This window comes from Entelurus aequoreus, linkage group LG09 (genome assembly GCF_033978785.1).
Source record: "Entelurus aequoreus isolate RoL-2023_Sb linkage group LG09, RoL_Eaeq_v1.1, whole genome shotgun sequence".
NCBI lineage: Eukaryota > Metazoa > Chordata > Actinopteri > Syngnathiformes > Syngnathidae > Entelurus > Entelurus aequoreus.
In genome coordinates, this window is record NC_084739.1 from 74,096,296 (window position 1) to 74,115,357 (window position 19,062).

General features: G+C 36.6%; 1 protein-coding gene across 1 annotated transcript; it reads left to right on the forward strand.

Annotated features, from left to right (window-relative positions):
• On the forward strand, window positions 1-16,507 carry napba (N-ethylmaleimide-sensitive factor attachment protein, beta a). The gene is made up of 10 exons (XM_062059314.1): window positions 1-238; window positions 4,772-4,851; window positions 6,043-6,159; window positions 6,332-6,378; window positions 10,231-10,308; window positions 10,379-10,434; window positions 10,505-10,589; window positions 10,677-10,781; window positions 15,735-15,803; window positions 15,920-16,507. Exons 1-10 carry the CDS (start codon window positions 141-143, stop codon window positions 16,070-16,072), a joined length of 888 nt encoding a protein of 295 aa, XP_061915298.1. The 5' UTR covers window positions 1-140; the 3' UTR covers window positions 16,073-16,507.
• Window positions 16,508-19,062: the final 2,555 nt, after the last annotated feature.

The window sequence follows — 19,062 nt, forward strand, 5'->3', positions numbered from 1 at the left end:
ACGACGAAGAAGTGCGCTAGCTTGGTGTCAGCATCAGCACCGTTGCACTCGCTAGCCTCCCGCATCCTCCCGCCATCCACTGCGGAACTTCGACGCGCGGCCTTCTTCCTCCCGTCAACAGCAGCAACCTTCCCGCCGTCATGGACAACACGGGCAAAGAGAAGGAGGCCATGCAGCTGATGGCCGAAGCCGACAAGAAGGTCAAAGCCTCGGGATCGTTCCTCGGCGGAATGTTCGGGTAATGATCATGCGTGTGTGTGTGTTGTTGGGGGGGAGGGGGGGATGTTTTATCACGACGATGCAACAATTAACGATCTTTGATCATCGGACACGTCATCACGTGATCAACATCTGGCGGTGACATTGCGTCTTTGGCGTGGTTCTCGCCAGCAAATATATTAGACGTAGCCCACGGCCCTTCTCTGCCTCCTTGCGGGACATGGGTGCATGCCAGGCCGGCCTGGAGACGCAGAGGGGCGGGGAGAGCCTCACTGGCATCGCGCTAAAATGACATCTCCTGCAGGGGCGTACCTAGCACCAGATTCTGGGGGCCCCCATACTTTATTATGTTTACATGCACTGAAAAGTCATCTTTGCCTGGGTTTGGTGGGAAGCAGCTTTTTGTGAAAAACTCATATGGATTTTAGACTTTTTTTTAAATATGGGATGAACTTATTTAGAACCAGGGCTGAGTGACATGGCAAAAAAAAACCAACATCGGTTCCTTTTTTTCATGTCATCCGATCCTGATATCACAATCAGAGTTGGTTAGGGATGATGTTTGATAAGAAATGATCGCGTTCGAGCCCATTATCGAATCCTCTTATCAAACCGATTCCTTATCGATTCTCCAATCAAATCCAGATAGGTTGTTGTATATGGAAAAAAACAAACAATATTTGGTTTAACAAAAGCTCACTTTTATTATATAAGAAAAAAATAAAATCTAATAAATAAATAAATATTGACTGTTACCCCCCTAAAAAAAATAAAAATAAAAAAAAATTGACTGTTGTTACCCAAAGTATATTAAGTGGGATTTTTCCGAAAAACAAATATATACAGTAACACAAAAGCAACCTGTCTCTGTGATCACTATAGGTGTATAAATAATAATATAGTGTTAAATATAATCAGTCCCTTGGGCACAAAACTGAAAATAAAACTCACTGTAAAAAAAAAATTCTGTAAAAAAACGGTCATTTACTGGCAGCTACGGCTGCCAAACAAAAACCATAGAATTAAAGTAAAGCATTGTAAACCAAATAATGATCAAAAACATTTACAGAAATTTTCATGAAACGTTTTGCGGAAAAATATCGTAATTTTACAGATTTTTACTAAATTATTGAGATCAACCGCCTTTAATAAAGTGACGATGCAAACAGTTCTGCAGAAAAATACCTTTATTCTACAGAGTTTTTCCAAATTATTATGATCAAACACCTTTAATGAAGTGACAATGCTGGCAGTTCCACAGAAAAATACCATTATTTTACAGATTTTTTCTGAATTGTTACGATCAACCACCTTTAATAAAGTGACAATGCAAACAGTTCTGCAGAAAAATACCTTTATTCTACACTAGATTGTTAGTATGGACATGGACTTTTATATAACAAGCTACATATTTAATGAAAGATAATTACTGTAATTTTACATGAATTTGAAAGTAATTTAAGACTACAGAAAATGCTATGTATAATTAATTTGGTATTTTTCTGTAAAAAAAATAGAAATATACATAGTTTGTCATTACTGGCATATTACTTAAAATAACAGGCGGATTGTTTATTTACAGATAATGTCTTCAATTCTACAGCTTTATTAACTATTTAAAAAAAATAGAAAAATTACAGTAGAAATTTAGAGTAAATTAACCATAAAAATAGGATTTTTTTTTTTTTTACAGTGCAGCTCTCCAAAAAGTGCACTTCTGCTGCTATTGGAACATACTAACTACAGCTATTGGAACATACTAACTACAGCTATTGGAACATACTAACTACAGTTATTGGAACATACTAACTACAGTTATTGGAACATACTAACTACAGCTATTGGAACATACTAACTACAGCTATTGGAACATACTAACTACAGTTATTGGAACATACTAACTACAGTTATTGGAACATACTAACTACAGCTATTGGAACATACTAACTACAGTTATTGGAACATACTAACTACAGTTATTGGAACATACTAACTACAGCTATTGGAACATACTAACTACAGCTATTGGAACATACTAACTACAGCTATTGGAACATACTAACTACAGTTATTGGAACATACTAACTACAGTTATTGGAACATACTAACTACAGCTATTGGAACATACTAACTACAGCTATTGGAACATACTAACTACAGCTATTGGATTATACTAACTACAGCTATTGGATTATACTAAGTACAGCTATTGGAACATACTAAGTACAGCTATTGGAACATACTAACTACAGCTATTGGAACATACTAAGTACAGCTATTGGAACATACTAACTACAGCTATTGGAACATACTAACTACAGCTATTGGAACATACTAACTACAGCTATTGGATTATACTAACTACAGCTATTGGAACATACTAACTACAGCTATTGGAACATACTAAGTACAGCTATTGGAACATACTAACTACAGCTATTGGAACATACTAACTACAGCTATTGGAACATACTAACTACAGCTATTGGATTATACTAACTACAGCTATTGGAACATACTAACTACAGCTATTGTAACATACTAACTACAGCTATTGGATTATACTAACTACAGCTATTGGAACATACTAACTACAGCTATTGGATTATACTAACTACAGCTATTGGAACATACTAACTACAGCTATTGGAACATACTAACTACAGCTATTGGATTATACTAACTACAGCTATTGGAACATACTAACTACAGCTATTGGAACATACTAACTACAGCTATTGGATTATACTAACTACAGCTATTGGAACATACTAACTACAGCTATTGGATTATACTAACTACAGCTATTGGAACATACTAACTACAGCTATTGGAACATACTAAGTACAGCTATTGGAACATACTAACTACAGCTATTGGAACATACTAAGTACAGCTATTGGAACATACTAACTACAGCTATTGGAACATACTAACTACAGCTATTGGAACATACTAAGTACAGCTATTGGAACATACTAAGTACAGCTATTGGAACATACTAACTACACACACTATGACACTAAGAACGCAACAGTCATCAATCAACAATTCTTCTTCAAAAAAATTAGCATGTCTGCTTTTTCTGGATCAAGTCTGACCCTCTCTTCACTTTCAGGGCCGTATGTAGCACCAAATTCTGGGCCCCCGTTCCACCCTAAACGCAACACACTTTATTATGTTTACATGCACTGAAAAGTCATCATTGCGTGGGTTTGGTGGGAAGCAGCTTTTTGCGAAAAACTAATGTGGATTTTAGACTTTTTTTAAAGATGAGATGAACATATTTAGTTCGGGCATCTGGTCAGGATGCCACCCGAACGCCTCCCTAGGGAGGTGTTTAGGGCACGTCCGACCGGTAGGAGGCCACGGGGAAGACAGTGTCTCCCGGCTGGCCTGGGAAGGCCTCGGCATCTCCCGAGAGGAGCTGGACAAAGTGGCTTACGTGCAGCGATTTCTCCAGATTCTCCTTATCTTTTGATGATATTACAGACCGTAGATGGTGAAATCCCTAAATTCCTTGCAATAGCTGGTTGAGAAATGTTGTTCTTAAACAATTTGCTCACTCATTTGTTGACAAAGTGGTGACCCTCGCCCCGTCCTTGTTTGTGAACGACTGAGCATTTCATGGAAGCTGCTTTTATACCCAATCATGGCACCCACCTGTTCCAAATTAGCCTGTTCACCTGTGGGATGTTCCAAATAAGTGTTTGACGAGCATTCCTCAACGTTCTCAGTCTTTTTTGCCACTTGTGCCATCTTTTTTGAAACATGTTGCAGGCATCGAATTCCGAATGAGCGGATATTTGCAAAAAAATAACAAAGTTTTCCAGTTGGAACGTTAAATTTCTTGTCTTTGCAGTCTATTCAATTGAATATAAGTTGAAAAGGATTTGCAAATCATTGTATTCTGTTTTTATTTACCATTTACACAACGTGACAACTTGGAGTTTTGTATTAGCTTGATAAGGCTGTGTCTAGCACAAATAAAGGACTTATAGACTTTCCTCGGACTGGGTCGCTCCTAAGTCACCTTCGTGAATTCAGAGATTCAGGGCGTAAATGAAAAATGTGATTGTAAATACGTGTAATTGATCTTTTTGACGTTGGAATTAGTGTGGAAAAAACATCTAAATCTGTCAGTCGGTAAGTTTGGAAACCTGGGGAAAGTCTTACGGACCAAACTGTAGATATCTAAAAAAGTGTTGATTAAGGAATGAAAATGTATCACAAAGTTGCTGGAAAGAGGCAAAAGTGTCAATGTATAAATCTTCAATGTTGTTCATCCCCAGACTTGACCACCATAAAAAAGACAGCGTCAACAAGAGAGGGAGGGAAAGTATGATTAGCAGTGATGGGTGCAAGACCACAAATAGTCTCTGACCCATAATAAGTTTTGAACTGAAATACTGAATGAGGGTTTTGCGGGTTACATCTGTTTTCTTCTGCCGCAGCCTACTTTTGGACGTGAGCGAATGACGTCTGTTTGAACTTCAAAATAAGAGCGCGACTGTCAGCGGCCGTCCAATGAGTGTTTTTGTACGTGTTGCAGTGGCAACCACAAGGTGGAGGACGCCTGCGAGATGTACGCCAGGGCAGCCAACATGTTCAAGATGGCCAAGAACTGGAAAGGTTAGAACACACACACACACATTTTTGTATTGGTTACCTTCTTGAGACCTCTGAAAAAAGCCTACCTCTTTAGGACCACCCTTTCTAGATGTATAAAGATTTTTATTTACCGTATTTTTCGGAGTATAAGTCGCTCCGGAGTATAAGTCGCACCGGCTGAAAATGCATAATAAAGAAGGGAAAAAACTAGAGATGTCCGATAATATCGGCCTGCCGATATTATCGGCCGATATATGCGTTAAAATGTAATATCGGAAATTATCGGTATCGTTTTTTTTATTATCGGTATCGTTTTTTTTGTTTGTTTTTTTTTCTTTTCTTTTTTTTGTATTAAATCAACATAAAAAACACAAGATACACTTACAATTAGTGCACCAACCCAAAAAACCTCCCTCCCTCATTTACACTCATTCACACAAAAGGGTTGTTTCTTTCTGTTATTCATATTCTGGTTCCTACATTATATATCAATATATATCAATACAGTCTGCAAGGGATACAGTCCGTAAGCACACATGATTGTGCGTGCTGCTGGTCCACTAATAGTACAAAACTTTAACAGTTAATTTTACTAATTTTCATTCATTACTAGTTTCTATGTAACTGTTTTTATATTGTTGTACTTTCTTTTTTATTCAAGAATTTTTTTTAAATTTATTTATCTTATTTTACTAATTTTTTTAAAAAAGTACCTTATGTTCACCATACCTGGTTGTCCAAATTAGGCATAATAATGTGTTAATTCCACGACTGCATATATCGGTTGATATCGGTATCGGTTGATATCGGTATTGGTAATTAAAGAGTTGGACAATATCGGAATATCGGATATCGGCAAAAAGCCATTATCGGACATCCCTAGAAAAAACATATAAGTCGCACTGGAGTATAAGTCGCATTTTTTAGGGAAATTTATTTGATAAAATCCAACACCAAGAATTTTCCAACACGGGTCACCAATAAATGGTGAAACGACGGCATGGTGAATTGTCTTTTATTTTAAAAACTACACAACGCAGACTTAGACTCACTACACTTGCAGCAATGCAGTCCTGAGCAGCACTTTGTGTGCGGCAAAACTAATCAACATCATGTTCACATACTCGTTATTGTGTGTGTGTGTGTGTGTGTGTGTGTGTGTGTGTGTGTGTGTGTGTGTGTGTGTGTGTGTGTGTGTGTGTGTGTGTGTAGCTGCCGGGAACGCGTTCTGCCAGGCGGCCCGGCTCCACATGCAGCTTCAGAACAAACTGGACTCTGCCACCAGCTTCGTGGATGCAGGCAACGCTTACAAGAAGGCCGACCCACAAGGTGACATCATCCTTCTTCACTATTTGCACTTACATTTGTTTTTGTTTTTTATGCAAACACTCTTGTGTGTGTGTGTGTGTGTGTGTGTGTGTGTGTGTGTGTGTGTGTGTGTGTGTGTGTGTGTGTGTGTGTGTGTGTGTGTGTGTGTGTGTGTGTGTGTGTCTCCGCACAGAGGCCATCAATTGTCTAAATCAGGCCATCGACATCTACACCGACATGGTAAGCCCCGCCCCCTGCAGGCGTACCTGTATCATGACTATTTTCATTGTGATTTAGGGCTATATAAATAAACATTGATTGATTGATTGATTGATTGATATATACAGTACTTGTTGATATTGTACATAGTTGTTAGTAAGGGTCTACCAATCCGATATTTATATCGGTTTGATATCCGCAAAATAAACATGTTTGCATGTAAAATGTCAGATACAGGCAGTCCTGTAGTGTGTTTACTTGTGTGATATCATGTGCGATGAAGCAGGCCTGCACTGTGTTTACTTGTGTGTGATGTGATATGTGCGATACAAGCAGCCCGCAGCGTGTTTAGATGTGTGTGATATAATGTGCGATGCAGCGTTTTTAGATGTGTGTGATATCATGTGCGATACAAACAGTCCAGCAGCGTGTTTACTTGTGTGTGATGTGATATGTGCGATACAAGCAGCCCGCAGCGTGTTTAGATGTGTGTGATATAATGTGCGATGCAGGGTTTTTAGATGTGTGTGATATCATGTGCGATACAAACAGTCCAGCAGCGTGTTTACTTGTGTGTAATATCATGTGCGATACAAGCAGTCCTGCAGCGTGTTTACTTGTGTGTGATGTCATGTGCGATACAAGCAGTCCCGCAGTGTGTTTACTTGTGTGTCATATCATGTGCGATACACATACTTGCCAACCTTGAGACCTCCGATACCGGGAGGTGGGGGGTGGGGGTGGGGGGCATGGTCGGGGGTGGGGGGGGGGCATGGTTGGGGGCGTGGTTAAGATGGGAAAATATTTAAGCTAGTATTCACCAACACAAGTATTTCATATATATATATATATATATATATATATATATATATATATATATATATATATATATATATATATATATATATATATATATATATATATATATGTATGTATGCATGAAATACATGACTTTCAGTGAATTCTAGCTATATATATATATATATATATTTATTTTATTATACATATAAATAAAAGAAATACTTGAATTTCAGTGTTCTGGAGGCTATCCAGTAGATGGCAGTATTGCCCTGTTTAAGAGTGTCACAACATTGCTGTTTACGGCAGACGAACTGCTTTACGGTAGACTAAACGTGACTGCTGTTGTTGTGTGTTGTTACCGCGCTGGGAGGACGTTAATGAAACTGCCTAACAATAAACCTGCATAAGAAACCAAGAACTCGCCCTCGATCATGCTACAGTTATGACGTCATTGGGCAGGCAAGCTGTTTATATTGTGGGAAAGCGGACGTGAGAACAGGTCCGCATTGAGCTGGAGGGGGCGTGGCCTCCAGTACCGGCTGAATACCGGGAGTTTGTCGGGAGGAAAATTTCTGCCGGGAGGTTATCGGGAGAGGCGCTGAATACCGGGAGTCTCCCGGTAAAAACGGGAGGGTTGGCAAGTATGGCGTTACAAGCAGTCCCGCAGCATGTTTACTTGTGTGTGATATCATGGGCAATACAAGCAGTCCCGCTTCGTGTTTACTTGTGTGTGATGTGATATGTGCGATACAAGCAGCCCGCAGCGTGTTTAGATGTGTGTGATATAATGTGCGATGCAGCGTTTTTAGATGTGTGTGATATTATGTGCGATGCAGCGTTTTTAGATGTGTGTGATATCATGTGCAATGCAGCGTTTTTAGATGTGTGTGATATCATGTGCAATGCAGCGTTTTTAGATGTGTGTGATATCATGTGCGATACAAACAGTCCAGCAGCGTGTTTACGTGTGTGTAATATCATGTGCGACACAAGCAGTCCTGCAGTGTGTTTACTTGTGTGTGATATCATGTGCGATACAAGCAGTCTCGCAGCATGTTTACTTGTGTATGATATCATGGGCAATACAAGCAGTCCCGCTTTGTGTTTACTTGTGTGTGATGTGATATGTGCGATACAAGCAGCCCGCAGCGTGTTTAGATGTGTGTGATGTAATGTGCGATGCAGCGTTTTTAGATGTGTGTGATATCATGTGCGATACAAACAGTCCAGCAGCGTGTTTACGTGTGTGTAATATCATGTGCGATTCAAGCAGTCCTGCAGCGTGTTTACTTGTGTGTGATATCATGTGCGATACAAGCAGTCCCGCAGTGTGTTTACTTGTGTGTGATATCATGTGCGATACAAGCAGTCCCGCAGCATGTTTACTTGTGTGTGATATCATGGGCAATACAAGCAGTCCCGCTTCGTGTTTACTTGTGTTAAGTTAAGTTAAAGTACCCATGATTGTCACGAAATTATCCTCTGCATTTGACCCGTGTGATGTCATGTGCGATACAAGCAGTCCAGCAGTGTGTTTACTTGTGTGTGATATCATGTGCGATACAAGCAGTCCTGCAACATGTTTACTTGTGTGTGATATCATGTGCGATACAAGCAGTCCAGCAGAGTGTTTACTTGTGTGTGATATAATGTGCAATACAAGCAGTCCCGCTTCGTGTTTACTTGTGTGTGATGTGATATGTGCGATACAAGCAGCCCGCAGCGTGTTTAGATGTGTGTGATATAATGTGCGATACAAACAGTCCAGCAGCGTGTTTACGTGTATGTAATATCATGTGCGATACAAGCAGTACTGCAGCGTGTTTACTTGTGTGTGATATCATGTGCGATACAAGCAGTCCTGTAGTATGTTTACTTGTGTGTGTGATATCATGTACGATAAAGCAGGCCTGCACCGTGTTTACTTGTGTGTGATATTATGTGCGATATAAGCAGTCCTGTAGTGTGTGTACTTGTGTGTGTACAGAACGCGACCTTTCAGACACGTCCGTATCCTCTCCCCCTTCTGCTCCCGGCCGCTTACTGTTAAAGACAACAGATGATTAGATGAACACGTACCACCTGTGAAATCTAATCACCTGCCAGCTGTGTCTCGCCGTCAGCACTGCCACGCCCCCGTCTGATGGTGCTCCGTCCTCAGCACCATGGACAGAGACGGTGACCTTTGCTCCTGCAGACAGCGCTGACAACATCTCCCTCCACATAAATAAACTAAAGGTTTTTTAAGTAAACTGTCAATAAAATGAAAGCGCAAACAAAAATAGGGCTTCACCACTTCAGAAACTTCTTTCTGACTTTAGCTCTCGACTTCTTCCTTTGTTTGATATTCTCATGACTGCCCCAAGTGGTGGAACAGTGTATTACAACTGAGTACCACTCCGGCCTATAAGGACCACATCTGAGAAACACATGTTTTTTTTAATCACATTGTAAACCAGGACTCACTGAAACCACCATGATACTGGAAAAAAATCAGATATCAACGTATTTTTTGTGTTTTTTTCCGACTCAACAAAAAAAAAAACTTCCTGGTAGACTGCTCAGCGTAGACAATAAATATTAACGATGAACTAAAAATATAAACAAGTATTTAAAATAACTCAAATAAATAACAGTGCAGTGGTGATTAGAGCTAAAGCAAAGAGACGATGACGTGAGCATGAGTTAGTGACAGATTAGTTCCAGAGTTGTTTTAGAGTTCCTCAGATTGATAGCCTGGGGGAAGAAACGTTTTTTTAGGACGGGTTTACAGAGAAGAAGAAGAAAGCGAGCGAGAGAGAAGAAGAAACTTCCAGACTTTTCTATGTCTTGGAAGGTAAAGACAGGAGCAAAGTGGCCTGGAAGATGAAAACAATCTGGTTGTCAACAGGAGTGTTTTATGTTAAACATTGGTGAGAGGCAGTAATACAGCATCAACCACAGAAAAAAATCCTTGGACTAAAATTGTTGGACAAGAATTCACTAAAATAATATTTTTTCTCCTGAAGTGTCGATAAAATAACTCAACAGGGATCAATGTTCTTCTTCTTGTCCCCTCTCCTGGTGTGTTAGGGTCGCTTCACCATCGCAGCCAAGCACCACATCACCATAGCGGAGGTTTACGAGTCGGAGCTGGTGGACATCGAGAAGGTAAAAGCAGCAGAACACTCCAGCGTCTCGCCGACCTCAGTATTTGACGTCTCCCTCTGGCGCCCTCTAGGCCATCGCCCACTACGAGCAGGCGGCCGACTACTACAAAGGGGAGGAATCCAACAGGTAGACTCCGGCGCGGCGCGCAGGACACGAGCCGGCGGGTTTGAACCCTCTGTGTGTGCGTGCGTTTCAGCTCGGCCAACAAGTGTCTCCTGAAGGTGGGCCACTACAGCGCCCAGCTGGAACAGTACCAGAAAGCCATCGAGATCTACGAGCAGGTCCGTACTCGCCTGCAAACACTAAATAGGACTCCAATGTTTCAAAAAAAGGGTGAAGTGGAAGAGATTCACAAGAATACATTGCAGGTTGCCATGGGGACCATGGACAATCCTCTGCTGAAGTACAACGCCAAGGAGTACTTCTTCAAGGCGTCGCTGTGTCACTTTATTGTGGATGAGCTCAACGCCAAGGTCAGGAAATGTCCACGCCTCCATTTTCTTTTATTATTATTAATATTATTATCATTATTATTATTATTATTACTATCATTACTATTATCATTATTATTATCATCATTATTATTATTACTATCATTATTGTTATTATCATTATTATTATTATTTTCATTATTATTATCATTATCCATCCTTCCATTTTCTACCGCTTGTTTTTTATTATCATTATTATTATTGTTATTATTTTTATTATTATTATTATCATAATTATTATCATTCATATTATTATTATGATTATTATTATTATTGGTGTTGTTGTTATTATCATTATTATTATTATCATTATTATTATTAGTATTATTATCATTAGTATTATTATTATTATCATTATCCACCCATCCATTTTCTACCGCTGGTCCTTTATTATCATTATTATTATTGTTCTTATCATCATTATTATTATTATTATTATTATTATTATTATTGTTATTATTATCATTATTATTATTATTATCATCATTAATATTATTATTATTATTATTATTATTGTTGTTGTTGTTGTTATTATTATTATTGGTATTATTATCATTATTATTATTATTATCATCATTAATATTGTTATTATGATTATTATTATTATTATTGTTGTTGTTATTATTATCATTATTCTTATTCTTATTCTTATCATTATTATTATTATTATTATTGTATTATTATCATTATTATTGTTATCATCATTAATATTATTATTATCATCATTAATATTATGATTATTATTTTTATTGTTGTTGTTATTATCATCATTATTCGTATCATTATTATTATTATTATTGGTATTATTATCATCATTAATATTATTATTATCATTATTATCATTATTATTATTATTATCATTAATATTATTATTATCATTATTATTATTATTATTGTTAATATTATCATTATTATTATTGTTATTATTATTATTATAATCATTAGTATTAATATTATTATCATTATCCATCCATCCATTTTCTACCGCTTGTCCTTTAGTATCATTATTATTATTGTTATTATCATTATTATTATTATCATTATCATTATTATTATTATTATTGGTATATTATTATCATTATTATTATTATTATTATTATTGGTATATTATTATCATTATTATTATTATTATCATCATTAATATTATTATTATCATTATTATTATTACTGTTGTTGTTAATATTATCATTATTATTATTGTTATTATCATTATTAGTATTATCATTAGTATTAATATTATTATCATTATCCATCCATCCATTTTCTACCGCTTGTCCTTTAGTATCATTATTATTATTGTTATTATCATTATTATTATTATTATTATCATTATTATTATTATTATTGGTATATTATTATCATTATTATTATCATTATTATTATTATTATTGGTATATTATTATCATTATTATTATTATTGGTGTATAAGTGTCATTATTATTATTTATATTGTAGTTATTGTTAGTATTATTATCATTATTATTGTTATTATTATCATTATTATTATAATCTTTATTATTATCATTATTATCATTATCCATCCATCCATCCATTTTCTACCGCTTGTCCTTTTTTTATTATTATTATTATTTTTTTTTTTTAAAATATTTTTATTATCATTATTGTTATTATTGTCATTATTCTTATTATTCACTATTATTATTCTGCGCTACGCTGGCGCACTTTTCACCTGACTCGCCTGTAGAGGGCGCTCATCCCACACACATCCTGATTAGCACCATATAAGTGTTTTATAGCGGTTTAATATCGATAATTGATTATATTTTTATGAGAAATATATGAAATGTCAACATTAGTATTTGAAATGTAACCTTCCTCTGATTACAATCCTTCAGCTATCAAGGCAGCAAGGAAATGTCAACACAAGCATGGAAAACATTCAAACAATGTCAACAAAAGAGTAAAATCACATTAAACGTTTAACAATAAGATCTTAAAATAGGGAATATGTAAGAAATGCTTCATAAAGTGTAAGAAAATAGTGAAAATGTAAAAGTAGAGAATACTGAGAAGAACTAGTTTCTGCAGGTTTAGTGGCAGGAAGTTACCGCTGTGCTCTAAAGGGTGAGCGGGCTAAGGTGGTGTGGTATTAGCGGTCTTGCCTTGCATCATTTACAGACCACATTGGTCTGACTAAGGTCCCTTTGGAAAAAAATCCCAAAAATCTCCTGGTGACTTTTCATCTTTTATCCACAATTTCTTCATCTGGACTTTCTCTTCTCACTCCATGCAAATGATAGTTGATACTGTCACCTGATTGGCTGTTAGCATGTCCCGCCCACTGATCAGTGATCACGTCCTCCGTTGCTAGGTATATATACTCTTTGATTTATTTTTTAATTGATTAAGAATTGTTACAGGTAAGAATTGCAATTAATTTGAAAAAAAGAACTATTTTACATATCTTAACTACATTGGGAAGCATAATTGTTGTACCTTTATATTTTTAATTTTAGGGAGCGAGTCCCTTTGGGACAGAGGACCCTATTGGATTTCTAGCGTTTTATTATTATACCGCCGCCTCTTTGAGCTGTCATTTGACCCCCTTAACATGCTTCAAAACTCACCAAATTGGACACACACATCAGGACTGGCGAAAATTGCGATTTAATAAAAAAAAAAAAAACCCAAAACTCACAATTGCGCTCTAGCGCCCCCTAGGAAGAAAACACAGACAAAACTGCCTCTAACTCCCAGTAGGAATGTCGTAGAGACATGAAACAAAAACCTCTATGTAGGTTTCACTTAGACCTATATTTCATACACTGACAACCCCCAGCAAAAATCAACAGGAAGTTTGCAATTCCCCCTTCAAAACAAAAGTTGAGTAAAAACAGTCACCTTTTTTCAGACATTATCTCCTCTGAGCGCGTTTGTCGTGTCGGCTTCAAATTAGTACAGGAGAGAGATTGAACCCTTCTAAATAAAAGTTGATGAAAGAGTTTTAATTACTGCTCCGGTTTGGATTTTATGAGCCCTCAAAGAACCGCTGCGGAGGTCCCGTCCATCGCTGCTTGCAGCTTTAAAGGCCTACTGAAATGAATTTTTTTTATTTAAACGGGGATAGCAGATCTATTCTATGTGTCATACTTGATCATTTCGCGATATTGCCATATTTTTGCTGAAAGGATTTAGTATAGAACAACGACGATAAAGATTGCAACTTTTGGTATCTGATAAAAAAAAGGCTTGCACCTACCGGAAGTAGCGTGACGTAGTCAGTTGAACATATACGCAAAGTTCCCTATTGTTTACAATGATGGCCGCATGAAGTGAGAGAGATTCGGACCGAGAAAGCGACAATTTCCCCATTAATTTGAGCGAGGATGAAAGATTTGTGGATGAGTAAAGTGCAAGTGAAGGACTAGTGGGGAGTTGAAGCTATTCAGATAGGGAAGATGCTGTGAGAGCCGGGGGTGACCTGATATTCAGCTGGGAATGACTACAACAGTAAATAAACACAAGACATATATATACTCTATTAGCCACAACACAACCAGGCTTATATTTAATATGCCACAAATTAATCCTGCATAAAAACACCTGCGTGTTTGTTATGCTAGCTCCTAGCTCCTCTGCTAGCTCCTAGCTCCATAGAACACGCCAATACAATTCAAACACCTGATCAACACACACAATCACTCAGCCCAAAAGACCGTTTACCTAACCCAAGGTTCATAAAGCTTATATATTTTTAAAAAGTTACGTACGTGACGCGCACATACGGTCAAGTTATCGAATGTTTAGCAGCCAAGGCTGCATACTCACGGTACCTGATATTCAGCTGGGAATGACTACAACAGTAAATAAACACAAGACATATATATACTCTATTAGCCACAACACAACCAGGCTTATATTTAATATGCCACAAATTAATCCTGCATAATAACACCTGCGTGTTTGTTATGCTAGCTCCTAGCTCCTCTGCTAGCTCCTAGCTCCATAGAACACGCCAATACAATTCAAACACCCGATCAACACACACAATCACTCAGCCCAAAAGACCGTTCACCTAACCCAAGGTTCATAAAGCTTATATATTTTTAAAAAGTTACGTACGTGACGCGCACTTACGGTACGGTACGTGTTATGCTAGCTCCTAGCTCCTCTGCTAGCTCCTAGCTCCATAGAACACGCCAATACAATTCAAACACATGATCAACACACACAATCACTCAGCCCAAAAGACCGTTCACCTAACCCAAGGTTCATAAAGCTTATATATTTTAAAAAAGTTACGTACATACGCAAAAAAAAGCCAAAGCTGCATACTCACAGTAGCACGTCTGCGTCTTTGTCATCCAAATCAAAGTAATCCTGGTAAGAGTCTGTGTTGTCCCAGTTCTCTACAGGCGTCTGTGTATCCAAATCAAAAGTCCTCCTGGTTAGAGTCTCTGTTATCCGAGTTCTTCCATCTTGACTGCATCTTTCGGGAATGTAAACAAAGAAGCGCCGGCTGTGTACTGTTGTGGCTGACTACGTTCGAAAAATACGTCCATTTCGCACCGACAACTTTCTTCTTTGCTTGCTTGGCTTCCTTCTCCATAATGCAATGAACATGATTGAAACAGATTCACGAACACAGATGTCCAGAATACTGTGGAATTATGAAATGAAAACAGAGCTTTTTCGTACCGGCTTCAATGTGGAAGGCATACCCGTGTTCGTCGGGCTACGTCACGCGCATACGTCATCCTCAGAGGCGTTTCGAACCGGAAGTTTAGCGGCAAATTTAAAATGTCACTTTATAAGTTAACCCGGCCGTATTGGCATGTGTTATAATGTTAAGATTTCATCATTGATATATAAACTATCAGACTGCGTGGTCGGTAGTAGTGGGTTTCAGTAGGCCTTTAAATTATATTTTATATTTTTGTGCCCCCCTACTGAATGCGTGTGTTTCCCTTGAAGTTGGCCATCGAGAAGTACGAGGAGATGTTTCCCGCCTTCTCAGACTCAAGAGAGCTGAAACTCTTAAAGGTAAAAAAAAAAAAAGGTTTTATGCGCATGGCTAAAAAAAAAACCCCCGCGAGATCAGATCCCGATGTTGACTCTCGGAGATTGAACCCTGGCGTCGCCGCTTGTTCCTGGCACAGAAACTCCTGGAGGCCCACGAGGAGCAGAACAGCGAGGCGTTCACCGAGGCCGTCAAGGACTTCGACTCGGTGTCCCGCCTGGACCAGTGGCTCACCACCATGCTGCTCCGCATCAAGAAGACCATCCAGGGGGACGCCGGCGACCTCAAGTAGAGCGGGTGGTGGGGCGGTGGGGGTTACAAGACGGAGGTTGAACTTGTAACATATCAGTCTGCATGTGACCTAGACCGCCCCCTTGTGTTCCACTGTTGTAACAACACGTACGAATGTGTGTGTGTGTGTGATTATGAGGAATAATATATATTTATTGTCCACACTGAAAATATTTATTGTTTATTCTGCTGCTCGGTGTTACGCTTGCTCCCCCCCCCTCCCCCCCCTTTCAACCTCGCTATCCTCTTTTGGTTCCGCCCGGAGTGAGCGCGTGCAGCTCGTCTCCGAGCGCCGTCGTCTGTGCATGCGCGTGCTGGCGTTGTTGTGTTGTCGTCGTGCTGAAGCTGTAGTCTGTGTCATATGTGTGCAATCTGTAAAAGACCCACCTTGAAATAATAAACATGTCTTTGTTCCCCCCACTGTGCTTCCATCCGCACATCCATACTCTAATGACTATACCGCCCATCGCTATGCTCTAATATCAACGCTCAAATCCCAAAAATATCTATACTTTACTTGAGGGGTGTCCAAACCTTTTCCACCAAGGGCCTCATACTAAAAAAAAGTCAATATCAATATGTGGGGGCCATATTGAAATTTTTTATTGACAAAAAAATACTAGAAAAAACTTTGTTTTTGATGGCTAAGTATATATATATTTTGTTTTGTTTTAATTCCAATGTACAAATATATTCATGTTCAGTTACACATTTACCAGTTTATTTTTATTTTATAATTCATAAGTTAGAATTGTTTTATTGTTAATTAACTAACTAAACTACGTTTATATTTGAAGTGTATTTTTATTTTTATTTTGAGAGCTTCTAATATTTTAGTGAGAATAGAATATAGCTTTATTGTCATTGTACATTGTACAACGAAATTGTAAGCAAAACTAATTTATTGCAAATTCATAATAACGCATATTAACATAAGAACATAGATAAATAGATTAAAGTACATAAAAATACCAAGCACACAGCTCACATGCAAAGTCTTTATTGTCTTGTGTTCAGGGGTGTCCAAACCTTTTCCACCAAGGGCCGCATACTAAAAAATATGTGGGGGCAATATTGATATTTTTGATTGCCAAAAATGCTTTAAAAACTTTCTTATTTTATAATTCATAAGTTAGAATTATTTATTATTATTTATTATTATTATTATTATTTATAAGGGACGGCGTGGCGAAGTTGGTAGAGTGGCTGTGCCAGCAATCGGAGTGTTGCTGGTTACTGGGGTTCAATCCCCACCTTCTACCTTCCTAGTCACGTCCGTTGTGTCCTTGGGCAAGACACTTCACCCTTTGCCTCTGATGGCCGCTGGTTAGCGCCTTGCATGGCAGCTCCCGCCATCAGTGTGTGAATGTGTGTGTGAATGGGTAAATGTGGAAATAGTGTCAAAGCACTTTGAGTACCTTGAAGGTAGAAAAGCGCTATACAAGTATAGCCCATTTATCATTTATCGTTTATTATTGATGACTAAGTATATATATATATTTTTTTTAATGTACAAAAATATTAATGTTCAGTTACACATTTAACAATTTTTTATTTTTTTTAATTAATTCATTAGTTAGAATTATTTTATTTTTAATTAACTAACTAAACTTTGTTTGTATTTTAATTATATTTTTTTATTTTGAGATATTCTAATATTTTACTTCAGGGGTGTCCAAACCTTTTCCACCAAGGGCCTCATCCTAAAAAAAGTAAATATCAATATGTGGGGGCCATATTGATATTTTATATTAACAAAAAAATGCTTGAAAAAAACTTTGTCTTATTGATGACTAAGTACATCATATATATATATATATATATATATATATATATATATATATATATATATATATATATATATATATATATATATATATATATATATATATTTTTTTTTTTTTTTTTTTTTCTCCCCCCAATGTACATTCATGTTCAGTTACACAATTTTTTTTTATTCTATTAATCAATAAGTTTGAATTATTTAATTTTTAATTAACTAACTAAACTTTTTTTTAAATATTTTAAGTATATTTGTTTTTATTTTGAGAGCTTCTAATATTTTAGATCAGAGGTGTCTAAACTGCTCCTACCAAAAGTCAAGTATTGGGGGGGGGGGGGGGGGCGCACATTTAAGTAGAAGCCCTTTTTTTTTTCTTTTTTTTTTTAATGCTATAAACAAAACTTTGCCTTATAGGTGAATAAGTATACTATTATTTATTGTTAATTTAAAAATGTCAGCCTTTTCTCATTACATCCTGAATTTTGCTTTTTTTCTTACATTTTTACTGTTGTTTTTTCCCATGTAAGAATAAAATAATAATAATATGATTGTATAACTGCAAAACTTGGTGTGTCAAAAAATTCTGCCTGTACGAAATATTATTGTTAAGTTACACATGTAACAGTGTTTATTATGGTTGTTTTAGTTAATTAATTTAGAACTTTGTATTATTATTATTATTTTATTTTTTATTAAATAACTGAACTTTGTTTATATTTGAAGTATATTTTATTTTTATTTTGAGAGCTTCTAATATTTTATTTCAGGGGTGTCTTTTTCCACCAAAAGTCAAGTATGGAAGGAGGCGCTCATTGTAATACTTTTAATTGAAAAAAATGCTTTGCCTTATAGTTGACTATATAAATTGTTTTTATTAGTTTGAAAAAATCAGCTTTTTCTCATTACATTCCAAATTTTTTCTCTTTTTTTTTTTTACATTTTTATCATTGTTTTTATATATATATATATATATATATATATATATATATATATATATATATATATATATATATATATATATATATATATATATATATACAAAATCAGTGGTATCGCACATTACTACTGAAAACTCAAAGCATGCGGGGGCCATTTTGACATTAATCATTTTCAAAACCAATATATAGATTTTTTTTTTTTAAATAATAGGTCATATTATTTTTTAGTATTATTACTATTCAACACTTATCTCTAGATCAATTTCAGGT